Source organism: Saccopteryx leptura, chromosome 5, assembly GCF_036850995.1.
Source record: "Saccopteryx leptura isolate mSacLep1 chromosome 5, mSacLep1_pri_phased_curated, whole genome shotgun sequence".
Taxonomy (NCBI): Eukaryota; Metazoa; Chordata; class Mammalia; order Chiroptera; family Emballonuridae; genus Saccopteryx; species Saccopteryx leptura.
The window spans coordinates 216002217-216022381 of record NC_089507.1 but is presented as its reverse complement, the minus strand read 5'-3'; the positions used below and the strand labels follow the sequence as shown (position 1 = coordinate 216022381).

The window sequence follows — 20165 nt, the reverse complement described above, 5'->3', positions numbered from 1 at the left end:
TCACCACACTCTGAGAAGCAATTCTCTTCATGCACCAGGGCAGACACCCCGACTGACTCGGGTCTGCACCTGGAGGCTTCCAGGTGTGGGACGGCAATACGGGGCTGTGGGCGGCGAGGCGGAGCCGCAGGACTGCGTCCTGGGGGGCGGGGCAGAGGCTGCCGCTCGCCCAGAGCCCAGGCCAGGCTGTTCAGGAAGGGGGTAGTAACACCTTGCGGTACCAGATGGGCCTGCTGCTGGGGAGCTCCTCCCCTGCTCCCCACCTTAAAGCCCCGCCCCCAAATGTCACATTTGAGGGAAAAACAAAAAGGTGAAAGTGTGACTGCCTGGTTGCCCAGCAACATGGAGGTGGTGGGGGCTATTATAAAGGAATCGGATGTCATTACAGACATCTGGGCTGCAGAGACAGGGGGCTGCTGGCCAAGAGTGGGGGTGGAAGGAGAAGGGGCCACAGAGGAAGGCCTGACAGGCTGTCATCGGGGAAGTGGCTGACAAGCCTCCTCCATCCCGCCTCCTCCATCTCCTCGGTTCAGCGTCCCTGTCCTGCGACACAGGTTATCTGGGGGGCAGGGCAGGGAAGAGATTTTTCTCTGTAATTTGTGGACACTCACTACACTGAACTTGGACACAAATCAACCACATGAGTGCAACTGAAGGGTGCAGCAGGGAAAGTGAGAGCTTCTGAGTGGGGCCCACGCAGGGTGAAGCCCAGCCTTCACCCTCCCGTTAGATACTTCTGGGGGTCCTGCGGCCTCCCCATCTCTGTCTCCTCCCCCGTGAAGTAGGGATGCCAACGACCTTCTGGAAGATGAGCGACCTTAAATGAAAGCACTTCGTCTAGTGGTCCAGCTTGGACAGCCAGGAATGGCAGTTACTCCTGTCCTTGATCAATGGCTGCCAATGTTGACCACAAAGAGACAATGTCCGTAAAATGGCCTAGGTCCAAACAGGGGAACCTCTACTTATTACACCTTTGGTCTTGTTCTCTTCTCTGCTGTTACCCAGATGGGACCCGCTGAACATTTATTGAGCATCTACTAGTTTCTGAGCCATGAGCTCAACATGTGACATCCATCATCAAATTAAATTCAATCCTAAGAAACCGATGAGACGAACAATTATCCCAAAGTGCAGATGAGAAAACCAAGGCTCCGAGAGGCTAAACGTGCCGACAGGTACGGCCGCAAGGTCAGGGTCTGAGCCCAGCTGATCGACCCCCAAAGCCCATGTTGCTAACTGCCATGTAAGACTCTCTCCTTGAATGGGGGCTGGCTGGGCGGCAGAAAGAAGGGGGGCAAGCCCTGCCTGCACAGAGCGGTACGCAGGAGCGACGAGGCTCGGTCTCTGCCTTAGCCCCTCCGATCCACCAGGCTCTTTAGCCAAAGGCACCACTGCCTTCATCAGAATCCTTCAGTGCGCCCTGGCTGGTTGGCTCAGGGGTAGAGGGTTGGCCCAGCGTGTGGAAGTCCCGGGTTTGATTCCCGGCCAGGGCACATAGGAGAAGTGCCCATCTGCTTCTCTACCCCTCCTCCCCTCCTTCCTCTCTGTCTCTCTCTTCCCCTCCCGCAGCCAAGGCTCCACTGGAGCAAAGTTGGTCCGGGCACTGAGGACGGCTCCATGGCCTCCGCCTCAGGTGCTAGAATGGCTCTGGTTGCAACAGAGCAGCGGCCCCTGGTGGGCATGCTGGGTGGATCCCGGTTGGGTACATGCGGGAGTCTGACTGCTTCTAACTTTGGAAAAAAAAAAAAAAAAGAAGTCCTTCAGTGGTTTCCAACTGCTCACAGGGAGATTCACGTACTTCACGTCAGGGCCTTCCCAAACCTGGTCCTGTCCTCCACAGCTGTTACAGCCTAGTTTCCAGCCCCACATTCCTTCTCTACAGCCCCCTTCAGGGACAGTCCACGCAGCTGGCCTACCGTGCCCTCAGCCTGGAACAACCCACCCACTGAAAGAAACGTTAAAAAATAATTCAGACACATGAAAAGGAAAAAAAAATGAAGCTTAAAAAGTACTTCTCTTCCCCATGAAGACAGAGCAGGCAGCACCTCCTCCAGGAAGCCTTCCCTGAGTACCCATGAGGATGGCTGTGCGAAGTCTGTTAACGGCTGCTGTCACTCTTCCTGACTCACGTGCTTCTCAGGCCAGAGGGAGAGACTGTGCCTCAGGAGCAGAGACCCAGCCCTAGGGGTCCCTAACCCACAGAATAGAGACCTCATCAGAAATGTGCAAGGCTGATGAGGGCCAGGGCATGGGGGTACACTGATGAGGGCCAGGGCATGGGGATACAGGGAGGCAAAGGAGGAGGAGAGTACACACTGGAAACAGGCCAAGGACCCTGGGATTAGATAAAAATAACTGAGTGGTAGTGCCAACGGGCTGACCCCGGGCTAGGGGGCCAGGAGCTTTAGCTGCTGCATGGCCGCAGGGTGTAGAGCGGGCTGTGCGTGCAGCAGGGCTGTGACTGGCTGACACCCGTCCCAGGCTCTCCCCTCCCCTCCTGGGCCTAGAACAAAGCCCACATCTTCCCACTCTGCCCACAGACCTGCAGCCTCAGCACAGGCTCCGTCCTAAACGGAGGCCCACACCCTGCCTCGGTAATTCTCCACCTTGACCGGGAGTACTGAATCCTGTCCCTTCCCCGAGTGGGGAAGCCTGCCCTGAGCTCTGCAACCCACTTCCCACCGCCACCCAACCCCACCCGCACCCAGCTCCAAACACACTGCCCGTCCTACCCGGCGCTGCCCGGGACAGGCCTTTCCACCTGACGCTCCGCCTGGCTGGCTACAGCTCCTGCTCAGAGGTCAGTCCCTCCCTGGGGAAGCCTTCCCTGAGCCCCCCCCCCCCCCCCCCCGTGGGATCCAGGCTCCTCTTCCCTCCCGTGCGCAGCCTGGGCGCCTGCTGCTCGACCCCAATGAGGCGCGACAACAGAAGCCCAGACGTTGTCACCGGTCTTAGTGGAGTGCCCGGGGCTCAAGCTGGTGTCCCGCTCACAGCGCTCAGCACATCCCAGACTTGAGATCCTAGGGGGCTCCTCAGCATGTACATGTTAAGTTCGTTTTCATTGTAAAATAATTACCCATGAGTGTGTGGGTTATCTTCGGACTTCCGTATGTCTACCCTTAACGTGGGTCCTATGCTGTCTTGATTATGGAAGCTTTGTAGTAAGGTTTGAAATTGAGAAGTTTGAGTCCTCCAACTTTTCTTTCAAAACTCTTTTAGCTATTCTGGTTCCCTTGCATTCCATATGAATTTTAGAATAATCTTGTCAATTTCTAAAACAAAGCAAAACCCTATAAACAAACAAACAGAACTCTGAGATTTCAGATGGGATTATACTGGATAATCTGAGGAGCACTGACAATATTAAGTCCTTCACTCCATGAACATGGGATGCCTTTCCATTAGTTAGATCCTCCTTAATTCCTTTCAACAAACTTTTGTAGTTCTCAGTATACAAATCCTGCACTTCCTTTTGTTAAATTTATTCTCAAATTATTTTATTCTTTTTGGGATTATTGTAAATGTGATCATCCCTTTAACTTCCTTTCCAGAGCATTTGCTGCGAATGCATAGAAACACAAGAGATTTTTGTTTTTGGATCTTGTATCCTGTAGCATTGCTTCATTTGTATATTAGTCCTAAAAAGTTTTTTTATTTCCTTAGGAATTCTATATACAACATTCCATTGTCACTGACAAACAGAGATCATTTTATTTACTTTCTAATCTGGTACCTTTCATTTCCTGAGTGACGGTGGCCCTGGCACTTGCTATACAGTGAGTACCATCCTGTGTAAGTGTAGCAAGAGCAGGTGCCCTTGCCTGTTCCTGACCCTGGGGGGAAAGCACTGCATCCTTCTCCTTTGGTCGGGTGTGAGCTATGGGGCTCTGCAGATGCTCTTTATTGGGTTGAGAAAGTTTCCATCCATTGCTGAATGCCTTCACCATGAGAGGGTGTCGAATTCTGCAAATGCTTTTTCTCTGAGATGAACATGGGTTTTTGTCCTTTGTTCTAGTAACATGGTGTATCACACTGATTTATTTTCAGATGTTAAGTGAACCAATTCTGGAATAAATTTCATTTGGTCATGGTGTATAATCTTTTTTATATGTTTCTGGGTTTGTTTTGCTAGTAGTTTGTTGAGGATTTCTGCATCTATATTCATAAAAGATACTGGTTTGTAGCTTTCTTGTGATGTCTCTGGCTTGGTGTCAGGGTAACACTGGCTTCACAGAAGGGCCTGGGAAGTGTCCCTTCCTCTTCTATTTCTTGAAGGAGTTTGTGAAAGATTGGTATTAATAAAAAAAATCATTAATAAGGAAATTTTCAAATGGACCGAAATAATAGGAATAGGAAAATGTATGCACCCCTATGCACTCTTCCACTCAGTTTCAACAATTATCAATACTCTACCCTTCTTACTTTCCTGCTCGCTTCCCGGAGTCTGACTCTTTTGCGGGCAGTGAAATCACTTTAAAGCAAACCTCGGACATATCATCTCACCCTTACAGACTTCATTATACATATGTAAACAGGTAACTCAACAGATAAAGACTTCTTTTATTAACAGTCAGAGCCCCCACTCTCTCTTTTCTCTGCAAGACAGTCATTAATTTGATTGGAAAAAACCAACAACAATGTATCGTGTAAAAATTTTTCATCTTCCATTCTTGGCTGGAACACATGGACTTTTTTTAAGATTAAATGTATGGGGTGACATTGGTTAGTAGGGTTATATAGGTCTCAAGGGTAGAGTTCTAGGACACATGGTCTGTATCCCGCATTGTGCGCCCACTGCCCAGAGTCAGATCACCTCCGGCCCCCATGTTTGCCCCCTTTACCCTGTACGACCTTCCACCCCCGGCCCTCTGGTCACCACCACACTGTTGGCCGTGCCTGAGTTTCAGTTTTATATCCCACATGAGTGGAGTCATATGGGTCTTGGCCTTTTCTGCCTGACTTATTTCTCTTAGCATGACACCCTCAAAGGTCCACCCATGTCATCGCCAGCAGCATCACGCCATCTCTCCTTGTGGCTGAGGGGGACACAGGTGCCTTCATCTGTCTGTCTAACTCACTCTTCTATCCTCCATGCTTCTTCTACACTGGGAGTTCAGGCTAGGTTCAGGCTGCGGTAAACTCACTCAAAGAAGACAGTGTCTGGCTGTCCTTTCAGTGGTAGGACTGATCTATGGTTTCAGGTGCTATCGGTCTGACCCATCTGTTATAAAGTTCCCCGAACAAGCTTCTACCTAATGACTTTGGGAACCACTGACAATTTGTGCCAAGGTCCCCCATGTCCGAGAGTCCTTGTGGCATGGACAGGCCGAGACCATGTGCCGCCCGCTCCACACTTCACAGTGGAATCCCACACGACAGAGCACCATGCACCCCACAAAATTTTTGGAAGTCTTGTTGGATGTGATGGAGATTATCTGAGTCCAAGACTATTTTACACACGGTCACAAAGTATTTTTTACACTGTTCTAATGCAGGTGTTTTCAGGAATATAACCACTGTAATATGAAACACTGGCCAACCACTCTTCTGTTTGCCCTCTGCTGAGGGCTGCTCACCCTCTCAGAAAAGCCACGTTACTATTGGCAACCCAGCCTGTGCGCTGGAGCTGCCTACACGACGCATCCGTACGCGCCATGCTGCCAAAGTCAAGGTAATTCCACACACAGCTGCAAACACCTGCCCGTTTTCCAGTGCAATCTCACTCAGGCATCTACACAGTGGAATATACATTATCTTATTATTATTCAATACTTTCTTTTTATTTCTTGTTTATTTTATAGTTAGGACTTCATCCTGATTCCTTTTGAAACTACATTCGGTAAGTGAAGAGTATCTATGAGTTCCTTTTTGAGAGAGTCAAGGAGACTTCACAGAGTATTTATTTTGCAATGGGCAGTGAGCCTGAGAGAGCTGAGGATTATCACCTACTTAACATCTAAAAATCTCCCCACCTTGACTGCTGCCCAGGCCTTATTCTTAAATCTCGCCACCACATCTGGTCCGTCCCAGCCAGAGCACTGTGCCGGGCGTGAGAACACCTGGGCCCCAGCCCAGGCTCTGTCTCTTTAATGGGGGCTCGTGACCTTGGGAAGGTCACCTTACCTCTGTTCCTGTCTGTAAAATAAGAGTGTCAGACCAGACAAGCTGTTCCAGCCTTCTAACCCCTTTTTATTACTCTCTCCTCTCCCACAGGACCCAATATTTCTGAACACTGCTGAACAAATTGCCAATTGTGACCTAAGGCAATAAGTAAATCAATTTCCCATTTTTAAAAATACTAACCAAAGGTATCCAATTGTAAAACAGAAAAATAACAACAGCAGTTGACATTTACTGCGTGCTCATTACAGCCCCAAAGTGAGCCCTGCCTCCACCCGTCCACCTCGCCATTACCACCATACCGCGGACTCCAAACTGGGGCGCAGTCTCAGCAGAGACTCACATCTCCCTGGTCCTCGCCTCCCTCAGAGCACAAGTCTCCAGCCCTAATGCTACCATCCTCATCCGCTAAGTCTCAGACATGATTTACTCACACCCCGTGCTGTTTTGGAAAAGTTCTGAAATTGTAAAAAGAGGTCAGGTGACTAATGAAATCACAAGGCAGGACACGGACTACGTCCTCCCTGGGAAAGTACTTCCGGATCTTTGCCTGTTCCCAGAAAGCCTGGCCAGGGCCCTGCACGCCCGGAGAGCTCTGGAGTGAATAACTGGACCGCCTCGGCCACCGCTCAGGAGGGCCGTGCACGGGCCCCGTGGGCGCTGGCCCTGCGCTGACTCAGAGGCGGTCCGTGGACCCTAGAAAGGGGGCAGGCAGCCTTCCGATGCTGAGGACTGAGGGGGACTAGGAGCACTACAAGAACCCACTGCCCTCCTTCTGTCTCTGCACACGGCGACTCTGACAGCTCCCCTGAGGATGCGCCCGGGCAGGGCGGGGCAGGCGGCAGGGCGGCCGTGGCGGGGAGTCCTTCTGCGGAAGCGGGGCCGCCCACGGGCCCGGTACTCACCAGGGGGGCTGCCGGCTAGGGCGCGGGCCCTGTGGGCGGATCCGGAGTGGGTCCACCTCCCGGGCAGTGGCAGCGGGAAACTCCTGCTGGGGACTGCTCGTGCTGGCCTTGTCCCAGTGCTCACGGATGGGCGTGAGGATCCCAGACACGAAACGGGTCCGGAGCTCCTCGCTGTTTCGGTAGGTCCTGCAGGAAGGAGACAAGGCGTCAGGGGCCTGCGGCCGGCGGGAAGCACTAGACCCAGAGATTTGGCGCTGGCGACGGGGACAATGGCTGCAGCAGCCCTGACAGCTCTCGATGTTATGCTTAGACCGTTTGCAAGGGTGGGGATGGGCCGCCCAGCGGGCCTGGGTGAGGGGGGCAACAGCCTGGCGTGGTCTCCGAGGTCTGGGCCTGAGCCTCTTAGGCATCTGAGCGGCCCCTCCTCACACACCACCCCATTAGAAAGAGAGGAGGGTGTTGGCACAGGGCCTGGGCTGGCTGCTCCTGGCACCTGCCCCATCAACCCCACCCGCCACTGTGTGCTCATCACGATCATGGGAAGGGTCACAGAGCCAAAGGCTCCTGGGGGAGGATGAACCAGGGTCCCGGCCCAGGTAGGCAGTGCTCTGGGGCTCAAGGTCCAGCGTGTCACTAACCCAGGGCCCCTGGAAGGCACTCGGGGCCGCTCGTCATTACCGGGACAAGCACTGTGAGCCTCAGACGAGATGCCGAGGCAGACAGCAGTGACAGGGAGCGGGCAGGCCTCGCGAGTTCCCGGAACTCAGTGTTTTAAAATAAGCCTCATCCTGGGTCAAAAAAGCAAACCTCACAAACGTGTAAACTGAAACCCTTATGTCTCTGACCGTGTGGAATCACACTAAACATCAACAGAGCTCTAAATATGGGGAAATGAAGCAACATGAGTCTAGGTCATGCATCAATCAAAGAGGAGGTCTTGGGAAAAAACAGAAAGCACTGAATAAAAATAAAAACACAACCTATTAAGCTATGTGGGATATAGCTAAACCAGTGTCGAGAGGATACTTCAGGGCACCAAATGCTTACACTGGAGGAGGAAAGAAATCACGATCAAGACTCTGACTTAAAAACCTAGGAACAGAAGAGCAAACTACAAGCCAAAGACACTTTGCTGAAGAAGACATACAGATGGTAAGTGTACACGTGCAAAGATGCTCAACAGCGTTAGCCATTAGGGAAATGGAAAAACCACAGCGAGAGTGCTACACATCTACCAGAATAACTAAGACGAAAAGTAGTGACAGCACCAAACGTCGGCGAAGACAAACACGGTGCGCTCATGCACTGGCGGCGGGTGTGTAAACTGGTGCAGGCTCTCTGGAAAACTGTTTGGCAATTAAAAAAAACCCAACTAAACATGCAATTACCACGGTACTCCTGGGCACCTACGCAGAGAAATGAAAAGTATACCCATGTGAAAGCCTCTACGTGAATGTTCAAGCACCTTTATTTGTAATAGCAAAAAAAAACACCTGCGAATAACTCAGATACCCTTCAACTAATGAAGGATTAAACAAACTGGCCCATCCTCATGATGAAACACTAGGCAACAACAGGAACACACTGCTAACGCGGGAACACCCGGGCGGCTCCCAGCGAGGAGAGCCAATCCCAAAGGCTCCCATGCTGCGTGATTCCATCTGCACATCCGAAACGACAGGACTGGAGAAATGAGGACTAAAGGGCGGTTGCCAGGAGATCGGGGTGGGGCGGGGAGTGCGCGGCTATAAAAAGGCCTCCAGTCCAGAGGGACGCTGCTGGGGATGGAAATGCTCCGTATCATCGTGTCAGTGCGATCCTGGCTGTAGTATCTCCTGGTTTCCTACAATGTTATCATTGACGTAAAATGTGTAAAAAATAGTCTCCCTGTATTATTTTTTACAACTACATGTAAGTCTAAAATTAAAGGTTTAATTAAAATGCATTTATTGTCTAGCCATAAAATACACCGAGGCTGACTGGATCAGTGGCTTCCGTCTCCTCTAGCCGAGAGCGGGCCCAGGGAGGCAGGAGAGGAAGCCGGTGCCCGCTCCCAGCCTTCCCACCAGAGCGCCTCTACTCCAGCCAGTCTGACCCCAGTCCTGAAGAACACTGCTCTTCTAACCGCCACGCTGGTTAGAATGACAACAGCCGCCCTGGCTTGAAAGAGCTACGGGCCCCGTGGTCCACACACGCCTGTGGAGACCAGGTTTCCACACAGAACAGAGCTGGAACCCTGCTGCTCCCCGACCAGGCTGGCCGGGGACATAACTAAGTCTAACTCCTCTTTCCTGTCCAGTCTGATCTGAGCGTGAGGCCCCTGGAGACCCGATGTCCCCGTGTGACACGTTCACCGCAGAACTCGGATCTGACTGGAAAACTACCGAGAGGCCTTCACACAGTTTCTCAGTCTCAGAGAACGCCGTGTTCAGCGCAGAAGACAGCTTACACCCGAACACGGAGAGGGCACGGCAGAAACCGGGCTGCACTCCTCGGCAAACCGCCGCCTGCTCACCAAGGGGCACTGATAGCTACCCAAAGCAGACCAGAGGTGCCAGGAGGGCCACACGGAGGACAAGCAGCGAGGCAGAGAGGGAGGGCCTTCTGGTTAGGAACAGACCCCACCCTAGCGCTCAGCGCCTGTTTCCATGGCGATGATTCCAGGGGTCAGCTCCTTCTCCCTCAACTCGCTGAGAGCCTGGGCCCGGCCCTGAGCGCTCTGTGCTGACACATGCCATTCTCACAACAAGGCCGCTGCCACCACCACGCCGAAACAGTACTATTGTACCCTCTTTCCACATAATCAACAACACCCACACACAGGAAACCCCAGCAACACGTGTATTAAAAACAAACAAATGGAAACAGTACCACTGTTTCTCTCTCTGTATTGCTATGGCAGCTAAACTGCTCTAATGTCATCAGTAAACAGCTGAAACAGGGCCTGGGCTCCTGCACGAGTTTGTCCGTTTCTCTCCTAATGGAGTTCCAGGATGAAGAGTCAGGAGACCACCCTCCAAATGCCCTTCTCTTACCTCCTTACAGGGAGGGCATGGTGGGGCCCAGGTGGGCAGCACCCCAAAGCACGGCTCTGCCCAGCCTGGCCCTGGCCTCCCCTCACCCTCTGATCCCCCTGTGAACACAGTGCTCGTCAACCGGCTCCATCTCAGGGCAGACCCAAACTAATTTAATTACTACAACCCTGCGGCACACCAAAAGAGCTGTAATAGTTTTTGCCGATCTGAGAAATAAAAGGTATGACTTTGATTCATTCACACCGGAAGGCTATTGTTATGTGGGCTGTTGTCTTTTTTTTTTACAATCTAAGGGAAAAGAGGTCAGTGCCCCTGACTAAACAGTCAGGTATTGCTTGTTTTAAAGATTCTTGTGGCTGCAGGATAGCAACAGCCGGAGGGAAAGGGGGTGGAGGCAGGGGTAGGGGGCAAAGGGGGGTGAAAGGGGTGAAAAGAGATTCTGCATGGGCCATGAGGGTGCATGATGCGGTATGCTTGAAAGCATCGTAACCCGATAAATTAAAAAATCAAATCAAATTTGCACACACACACACAAAATCCCAACACACCTCCTGTGGCCTACCGGTTGAAAATTGCTGTTCTGCTCCATGCAAAACAGAGCCAGGGCCAGCCCTCACGGAGCTCCCACTCTAGTGGGGGAGACGGGCTCTAAGAAGTTCATCATAAAATACCCGCTTATTAAATTCTTAAAACAGCAGACATGGTGGGCAGGGAAGGCTTCTCTAAGGAGCTGACGTGTCACCGGAAATGGGAGGGAAGAGCAGGAACTGGCTCTGGGAGGCAGTCCGGGAGAGCTGCTCGGAGGAGGGAGGAGCCCTGAAGGGGGAGAGGGAGAGGAGCACAACACCGCGGCACTGGAGGAGGTTTGGAGGGCTTACGCCCCCAGAGAAATAAAAATTCATTGAAGGGTTTTTTTCTTTACTAAATAAGAAAACCTTTAAAACCATATCAACGTGACATTTTAAGTGCACAGTTCAGTAGTACCAAGTGCGTTCACGCTGCTGAGCGGTCACCGCCGTGTCCACCTTCAGAACTCTTCCTCGCGCCAGACCAAAGCTCTGTGCCCATCACACACTGGCACCCAGACTGCCCCTCTCCTGGCCCCTGGCAACACTCATTGTACTTTCCAGCCTGTGAATTCGGCCGCCCTGCGTACCTCGTGTACATGGAATCATACTGCATTTGCCTGTGACTGGCTCCTTTCACTTAGCATAATAATGTCCTCAGGGTTCGTGTGGAAACCTTCCTCTTCAAAGCTGAGCGTACCCACTGTGTGTGCACGCGTTCTGTTTATCCGTTCATCTGTCCTAGGTGATCCCGGACACTGCGTGGCTCCCACTTTTGGCTATTGTGAATGATGCCTCTGTGAATGTGGGTGCACCAATGTCTCTTCAAGACCCCGCTCTCAATCCTCCTGGGTGTGCGCCCAGAAGGGAAGCTGCTGGGTCACATGGTAATTTCATTTTTTGAGGGACCACTTTCTTTCTTTCTTTTTTTTTTTTTTTGTATTTTTCTGAAGCTGGAAACGGGGAGAGACAGTCAGACAGATTCCCGCATGCGCCCGACCGGGATCCACCCGGCATGCCCACCGGGGTGACGCTCTGCCCACCAGGGGGCGATGCTCTGCCCCTCCGGGGCATTGCTCTGCTGCAACCAGAGCCACTCTAGCACCTGGGGCAGAGGCCAAGGAGCCATCCCCAGCGCCCGGGCCATCTTTGCTCCAATGGAGCCTTGGCTGCGGGAGGGGAAGAGAGAGACAGAGAGGAAGGAGGGGGAGGGGTGGAGAAGCAAATGGGCGCTTCTCCTGTGTGCCCTGGCTGGGAATCGAACCCGGGTCCCCCGCACGCCAGGCCGACGCTCTACTGCTGAGCCAACCGGCCAGGGCCGAGGGACCACTTTCTCTAGTGGCTGCCTCACGTCACCTTCTCACCAGTGGTGTACAAGGGTCCCAAGTTCTCCACATTCTCACCAGTACTTGTCATTTTCTATTTTTTTTATAGTACCCATTCTAATATGTGGAAGATTTCACTGAAGGACTTTGGGCAAGGGTTTTTAACCATGATCTGATCTATGTTTTAGAAAGCCTGGTCTGGCCCTGGCCAGTTGGCTCAGTGGATCGAGCATCAGCTCAGCATGTGGACATCCTGGGTTCGATCCCCAGTCAGGGCACACATGAAAAGCGACCATCTACTTCTCTTCCTTTCTCTCTTCCCCCTTCTCTCTCTCTTCCCCTCTTGCAGCCAGCAGCTCAACAGGGTCGAGCATCGGCCCCGGGCACTGAGGATAGCTCAGGTGACTGGAGCATCACCCCCAGACGGGGGGTGCCAGGTGGATCCTGGTTGGGGCACATGCAGGAATCTGTCTCTATCTCCCCTCCTTCTCACTTAAAAAAATTAGCAAATTTAGCAAAATGTTAAAAAACTTGGAGAATCTAGATAATGGGTGTACATATCCCTTTAATCATTTTATAAACCATCTTTTCTGTAAGGTTGCAAATTTCAAAATAAAGAGAATGAGAAAACAGACAAGCAAAAAAATATTTGCAAAACACACTGATGATAAAAAGATGGTTATCCGCAATATATGAAGGACTCCTAACTCCCAATGACAAGACAACAATGAAAAAAACGGGCGGGCGGACCAGGACAGTCCCCTGGCCGAAGAAGAACTACAGGTGAGAAGATGCTCAACCTCACACTTCACTGGGGAACTGCAAGCTCCAGGACAGGGAGGCACCACTGCCCACCTATCAGGACGGCTGCCATCCGAATCGCTCTGAACCAGCAAGTGTGCCGGGGATGCGGAGCAGGGGGAGCCTTCGTTCACTGCTGGTGGGGGGGGCACAGTGGCGTGGCCACTTGGGGAGACAGACCTCAACTTACTCCACCAGCACCGAGAGTGAACCCCAAGGCAAACTATGGAATCTGGGCAGTACTGCGTCAATCTGGGTTCACCCGTTTTTTTTTGTTTGTTTGTTTTTTTTATTTATTCATTTTAGAGAGGAGAGAGAAAGGGAGAGAGAGACAGAGAGGGAGAGAGAGAGAGAGAGAAGGTGGGGAGGAACTGGAAGCATCAACTCCCATATGTGCCTTGACCAGGCAAGCCCAGGGTTTTGAACCGGCGACCTCAGCATTTCCAGGTCGACACTTTATCCACTGCGCCACCACAGGTCAGGCTGGGTTCACCCGTTTTTAAAGAAAAGACACATGGCTGTTTGAGTGAGGGATGCTGCCGGTGAAGGAGGCGGCCGTGTGTGTGTGTGTGTGTGTGTGTGTGTGTGTGGTAGGAGGTATGTGGGAACTCTGTACCTGCTGCTCAATGTTGCTATAAACCTTAATTTGCTCTAAAAAAAAATAACGTATTAAAAAAAAGTTGGGTTTGGAGCGGAGACCTGATTAGGGACACACTTCCAGGCGCCTACCCTGGCAGACCCCGCTGGGCAGCCCGTCCGGACACCGAAGCCGCTACAGCGCTCGTGGGCTCCTGACGGCCTGACTTTATTTATTTCACGTGTCGTTTCCCCTGAGGCTTCTCTTCCAGTAAATGAAAACCAGGGAAAGAGGACAGAGAAGTGACTGTGCCCAGGAGGAAAAGACCCTCCCGTGAAGTGAACCTCCCTTAATTCTCGGGACCCCTCCCCCCACCCTTGTCTGTGGCTGCTGGGTGTCCCTTTTCCCCAGAGAATGCTGTCATTTAGAGGTACCTGTGGAAGTCAGCCAGGTGTTCTGAGTCGATATAGTCATTCAAGTTGATGGTCAAGTCTAATACCTGCTGCGAGCCACACTCCTGGGAAGACAAAGAGAAAAGTGAGAGGCTGGGACAACCTACTTCGGGGCTACAGCAATACACACGCGCACAAAATCCTACAGGAAGGCCGTCCGTAACAGAGGAAACACCCCTCTACTGGGTTCTTGCCTCAGGATCCAGTTCCAGAAGCAGGGTCCTGAGTGAAGGCTTCACGCACGTTTCGGCTCTTCCCCCAGACAGTTCACCGGTTTCCGGCAGTGACCCGACATCCCCCACCGCCGGCAGCGCCGAGCCCTGGCTCACCAGCACGTTGAGGATCACGCTCCGCTCCACCGTGACGGCCTTCACCAGGAGCTTTCTGGCCCCGTCCTTGGACTCGTACCGGAGGACGTACAGGTCCTTATTGCTGCTCCATTCGGCGGGCAGCAGTTCCGATTTCTTGTCACCAGGACCTGGCTGAGAAGACACGGGGGTTGAGCGGAGGAGGTCACGACCCGAGAGCACAGAGCGGTCAAGGCCCTTACGGACAACCTAGCCCCGTCCCTCACGTCCCAGAGGAGGGCACAGAGCTCGGGAGGAACAGAATGCCCACGGCCCCACAGCCTGCTCGAGGTCTGGGGCCCAGGGCTCGCCACTCGGTTCTTGCTCCCTCTCCCACCCTAACTGCCTCTGTGACACGGCGCCGGAACCGTCCGGAATCATCAGCCTCGCCTCTGTAACAATCTCCTTGACAGGACCCTGCTAAGAATAAGGCCAGTTGTCCCAAGGGACCCTGCACAATTCTAAGGTAGGCAGAGGTGGATTAAGGTCAGTTGAGGCCCTGGGCGCAGAAAATATTGGACCTCTGACATTAGAAAAAAGTGTCAAGTTGGGGTTTTGCGGGGCGTTTCAGAAGTCGGGGCCCAGGGTGAGCACCTAGTGTGTCCGCTGTTAAATCCGCCTCTGAAGGTGGGGTTCTTCAAAGTTTGGAACGTGGGCCATCGACAATAGGATCGCCAAAGTGTTGACCAAAAATACAGACCCTGATGCATCCCCTCCCGATTACTGAAGTGGTTTAACAAAGATCGTGAACAATTTTCATATACATATGAACTGCAGCATACAGACAAGATAAAAATAAGAGATGGACTCCTTCGCTGTCTAACATCAGCTCAAGAAACAGCTTATTTACCAATATCGCTAATGCCCAGAGCAGTGTGTCACCCCAAGGAAGCCCTCCCCACCCCCCATGGGTAATTATTACTGATTTCTAAATACTTCTTTACTTTTCCTTACAGTTGTATTGCTACACATGCAACCCTAAAAATAAGTTGTTTCAAATGTCTTTGAATTTTATATAAGTTGCATGACTTTGATGACTTGTCTTTTTCATTCGGTAAGTGTTCTGAGATTCACCCATATGCCAATGCATCTGGCTGTAGCTGACTCACTAGCTTCCCCTGCTCCCCAGGGAACAGCGACCCAGCACAGCGCTGCATGAAGACGCTGCAGTCACACGGCCGTGTCCTCGTCCTGGGAGACGTCCGGCGCGTGTCCCGTGTACGTGTTTAGCTATTGTAAAGACGTACACATCTCCTAGGACACATGTGGCTAAGTTTCTTAACAGACATGTCTGGAAGAAGAACTTTTAAATCATACGATAAAGTAAAATTCTTCTCCAGAGACGCCCTGATTGGCACTCCGATGTGTGAGATTCCTGTTGCTCCCTGAGGTGGGCAGCACTGCTGCTGTCGTGTTCCTTGATGTCTGCCGCCCTGGTGGGCGTGAGAATGCGCCATGAGTTGGACGCCTTCCTTGCTGTTCTCTCAGTAACCCTAGGGCTTCTCTTTGTCCACTAAATAGTCTTCAAGCTGTTTCTATAGGAAGAACTAATACAGTGATTTCCAGGTGGGGAGAGATTTCTTAAGCGAGACTGACAACAGCAAGAAAGGGCCGTCTTTGAGACTATTCACAATTCAAAGCTTCTCTTCCCCAACAGACACCACAAAGCGAGCAGGCAGCCTCGGTCTCCGCACGGCTACAAATGAAAAGGAGCATTAGCACACGAAGGGAGCGCCCGAAAAACGGACAATAAAAGTTGTGAATCCGCTTGAAAACCTGGCAAAAGATAGGAACAAGCCCCAAACCTCCACGTGCACGGACACAGAGCACAGAGGGAAGCTAAGACTCTCCGTCACCAACGCGAGGTGAAGTCAAAACCACGCTCGCCGCGGCACGTGATGCAGCCGTTAGAAGGATCACACACTAGGTGTAATAATAGCGTCACAGCGAAAAGGAAAAAAAGAAATGTGACAAAGAAAAGTTAAAAAAAAATGACTTTATAGCTGGGTGACATTTATGCAAAAAATTTTTAAAAACGTATCAAAAATTTGTTATATTTTTCCATGGATGCATATTTACATAACTAGACATGGAGAAGAGGGGACCAGGAGCTCTATATCCATGAGCACCCAGTGGGAAAGCGTGGGACTAGAGATGAACACGACAGCCAAGGACAAAGGCCCAACAACACAGGCCTTACATCTCACGGACAGCTGGGGGCAAGAGCGGTCACCCTTGGTCCCCAGGAATCCAAAGAGGGGAGAGGTCCCAAATACGATTCAGGATGCCAGGATTATACCACGCAACGGGCATCGTTTAAAACCTGCCTGGATGACAAGAAAACTCACCAGCCTGAAGCAGAGAAATGAGAAAGGCAGAAAACAAAAGTGAAACTCATCAAACCACTCACTAAGTGAGAAAGAGACTCTCCCTTCATCCCACTGGGGAGATTTCCTGTAACACGCTCAGCACTGTGGATTTGAGGTTCACTTTGGAAGCCAAGAGTTTGGTGATATGCCTGTCTTTGTTATCTTAAAGGCCTCTGAATTCTATCTTCCATCTACAACAACCCATCAGAATTTTTCCTGGGGATATAGATGACTCAGTCTGCTCACTGTCCCATGACCTCTGGTTTCCAGAACGAGAGCGGATCCTGGGGCCACAGGAGGCCCCAGCCCATGGGCCGCCCTGATACGGGAACACAGGCGGGACAGAGCGACTGGCCCTGGTGATAGCAGGCCACACGTGGCCTTCACCTGCCCTCTGGGCCCTGACATCAAATATCAGGCCTCCCAGAGGGCCGCAGCTGGAGAGCAGCCCAAGAGCAGGCTGCAGGCTCACTTCCGCGGCCGAAAAACCTAAGTTCGGGCCGACGGGTGCTGGGAACTGCTCAGAGTCACCGGAAGTCAGGCTCAGAGCTGGACTTGGTACTCAGAGCTTCTGGTGGCCCAGGCTGTGGCCGGAGGTTTTTCCCAGCCAGGTCCACCAGACTGGCCCCAAGAAAGTAAATACGGTCGTCCCCGTAGGTAAACTCCGGAGGCTGGAGGCATTCTGAAGTGGTCTTGGGCTCTCCTGGTGCCTCTGGGCTAAAATGCACCCAACGAAACTCACACAGACCATTTGGGGCATTTTCTCTCTTTCGTCACAATCCTTCGATTCCCACAACAGAAAACCAAACTCTCTAACTTAAGTCTATGTCCGTCTGTCCCCCACCTCCGTCCCCTAAAACCACTTGACACAGCTGTGAAGCTCTTATGCTGCCGACTTCAAGAAAAAAATCCAAATTCAAACACCATCTTTTAATTGAAGCCAACGAACGCACTGCTCTCTTGATCAAGTTTTATGTACACAATTCCCCGGCACCAAAGGAGACAAAACCAAAGAGAAAAGGAGACCATTTCGCTTTTTATTTAACTGCCAATATGTTATACAATCAAGTACATACACCCTCTGGGGACCTTCGTCTCTCTTTTTATCACCCCCAGGAGGGTGGGGGAGCGGGCGGTGGCTAGAGAGGCCACACACACAGCCCCTGAGCTGGGCCGACACTGCTGGTCTCTGCCGAGTGTTCTGCAAACAAAATCCTCTCTTAAATAAATGAATAGGAAAGATGCCCCCCCAAAGGGCTTCCACTCCGAATGAACAGCGGACTCAGCAGAAGAGAGAGCAGGACAAGTGCAACCTGAGCTCCACCAGCGCTTGACCAAAAAGGGGGCAAAGAGCAGCAAAAGCACCCTCCACTGTGCAATACAAACACGCCTCCCCTCAGAGGGCACGCAGGATTCAGCCCTGGGGCGGCCGTGGGAACAGTGGGCAATGGCTTCCAGACCCCTCCCCTTCCCACTCCCCCGGCCTCCCCTACGCTGTGTGGAGCCAGCACCATTTTCCGCATGAAGTCAGCACAGGGCGCCAGGGACAGAGCAGGACTAGGTGGGCCTCTGGAAATCAGTTAAGGGATCTTTTCTAAATTTACTTCTGTAAACTAGTATGAAAATGAGATCGTATCCTTCCTGCCCATTTCCCACCCCCAAAAAATTTAGGCCCAGAATACATGGCTAGGGAAAGGGCGCTGGCTGGGAAAAGGCCCTCACCTACGTGAACTCCTGTCCCTAAGCTGTCAAAGCGACTCCAAGTTGCTGACGGGACGAGAGTGCAGTGTTGATGTGAATCTATGGAATGAGGGAGAGGAGACGGGAGTCACACAGGCCTGGTGTAACAAAAGCCTGTTCCTGGGAAAAGAGGTTCCGACATGTGTCAGTAGCAGCAGCTAGCTGGAAGTGCAAGAGGAGGGTGAGGTACAGGAAGAAGGGGCGGTGAGCCCGGCAGCCAGGGGGGTGGGGAAGGACCTGGTCTAAGTGCTCAGGAGGTAAAAACCATCTTGAGGAAGGACCCCTAAAGCTCTGTGCAAAAGAGGAAAAGTTTTAGGCTCTGGATGTGTATCTGAGACACTGAAAGATCAGTGAGCTTGAGAACCAAAGCAGTTAGAAATGAGAGCAGGGTTAAAAAAATCTCACTGTCAGATGCTAGCGGTGAGGGGCCCCACTCCCCAGAGCTGGTCTAGGTCCTGAGAGGGAGAGCAGAGTACCAGTGAGGAGCAGGCTTGGAGTTCTGAGTGAGTGTGTGTGCACGTGTGTGAGTGTGTTCTCTGGTAGGCTTAGAAGGAAGAAAATTAAGGGGCAGGGAAGACGGGAGGGAGTGTGGGTCTCCGAGTTCCGGGCTCTGTGGGGAAGGCAGCAAGGCCCCCAGGAGCAGAGCCCCAGGACGGGACAGCAGGATGGGCTGGCCCTGTAGGGACAGCTGCGGGGAGGAAACTCGACCTGGCCCTTCACACCCAGGGCGTATGTGTGCACGTGTGTGGGGCGCCTATCCTCCAGAGCCTGAGCTGGGGTGGACAGTGGTGACCGGTCTGCAAAGGATGAGGGGTGTGTGAGTTCCCGGGCCCCTGCTGAGGTGGGGAGGAAGGGCCCTTTACTGGGGCCGTGTAGGTCAGAGCTCACCCCTATCTATACCCGTGCTCGGATCCAGGGGTCTGGCGGAGGTTCCAGGGCAGCATAGGGCAGTAGGAGGACAGATCCCCACTCCCCACCGTGTGGGAAGGAGCTTAGTGGACAGCAGGCAGGTGAGGAGGGGGCAGGGGAGCCCCACCAGGCCCGGTGCCAGGACCAGGGCCACACCATCCTGGCCTCGGAGACTGCCCGGCTGTGCTGAAAGCAAGTGTTTGAACCTAGGTTTTCAATTACGTGCCAGCTGTGCTGTGAGGGGCTCTGGGCTGAGCTGGGAGAGTCGAGCACGTCCCCGACCCGCGCGCACTACACATATCCAAACGGTGTCATGAACCCCGCGTCCCACACCTGGAACAGGGGAAGGTGAGGTGCTCTGCACCAGGCCTTCGGTTTGGGCAGGAGAGCCCTCGGCCCCGCCACCCGGGCTGCGAGCCGGCTCCGCGGCGTACCTGGTCGCCGGCACCCAAGCAGTAGTAGCCGTGCGTCACCAACTCCCAGTGCAGGAAGCAGACCAGCGCGTCCTGCGCACAGGTGATGGCCGGCGCCGCCGACGCGAACAGCACCTCCAAGCCCGCCATGCGCGCCCCCGGCTTCTGCGGGCAGAGAAAGGAAGAAAAAGTGGGGCGCTGAGCCCACTGGGCACTCGAAAAACTGATGTCTCCGCACCAACACTCAGTGCGTCCCAGCGGCTACTCTCCCCGGGGCCAAAATGGAGACGCCCGGCGCTGGGGGCGCGGCCGCCGGAAGTAGCTCTGAACATGGGCGCGGCTACGCGAGAGCGTCCGGGCTGGGAACCTGAGCGCGACGCTTAAAGGTTCCGCCGGGCAGTGCAGCGGCGCAGCACGGGGCGGCACGGGGCGGCACGGGGAGGAGGGGCTCCTGGCGCGCGGCCCTTCGAAGCGGGAATCCCGATCTTACCGGGTTGCTAGCAGCACCTGCTTGCAGGGCGTTGCGCCCTCGAGGAAACACCACTTTGTGCTGAGCCGCAGACTCCTCCATCCACAGAATGCGCTGGGCGTATGCTAGTAGGGGAA

At 52.9% G+C, this 20165-nt stretch overlaps 1 protein-coding gene across 1 annotated transcript in view; it reads right to left on the bottom strand.

The window, feature by feature from the left end:
- Window positions 1-19873, bottom strand: part of PSMF1 (proteasome inhibitor subunit 1) — a 29856-nt gene extending 9983 nt beyond the window's left edge. The window contains exons 1-4 of the mRNA XM_066384179.1: window positions 19581-19873; window positions 14111-14263; window positions 13764-13846; window positions 7026-7211 (exon numbers count right to left, since the gene is read on the bottom strand). Coding sequence (XP_066240276.1) covers window positions 7026-7211; window positions 13764-13846; window positions 14111-14263; window positions 19581-19709 — 551 coding nt within the window. The 5' untranslated portion in view covers window positions 19710-19873. The remainder of the gene's footprint in view (window positions 1-7025; window positions 7212-13763; window positions 13847-14110; window positions 14264-19580) is intronic.
- Between the last annotated feature and the right edge of the window lie 292 nt (window positions 19874-20165).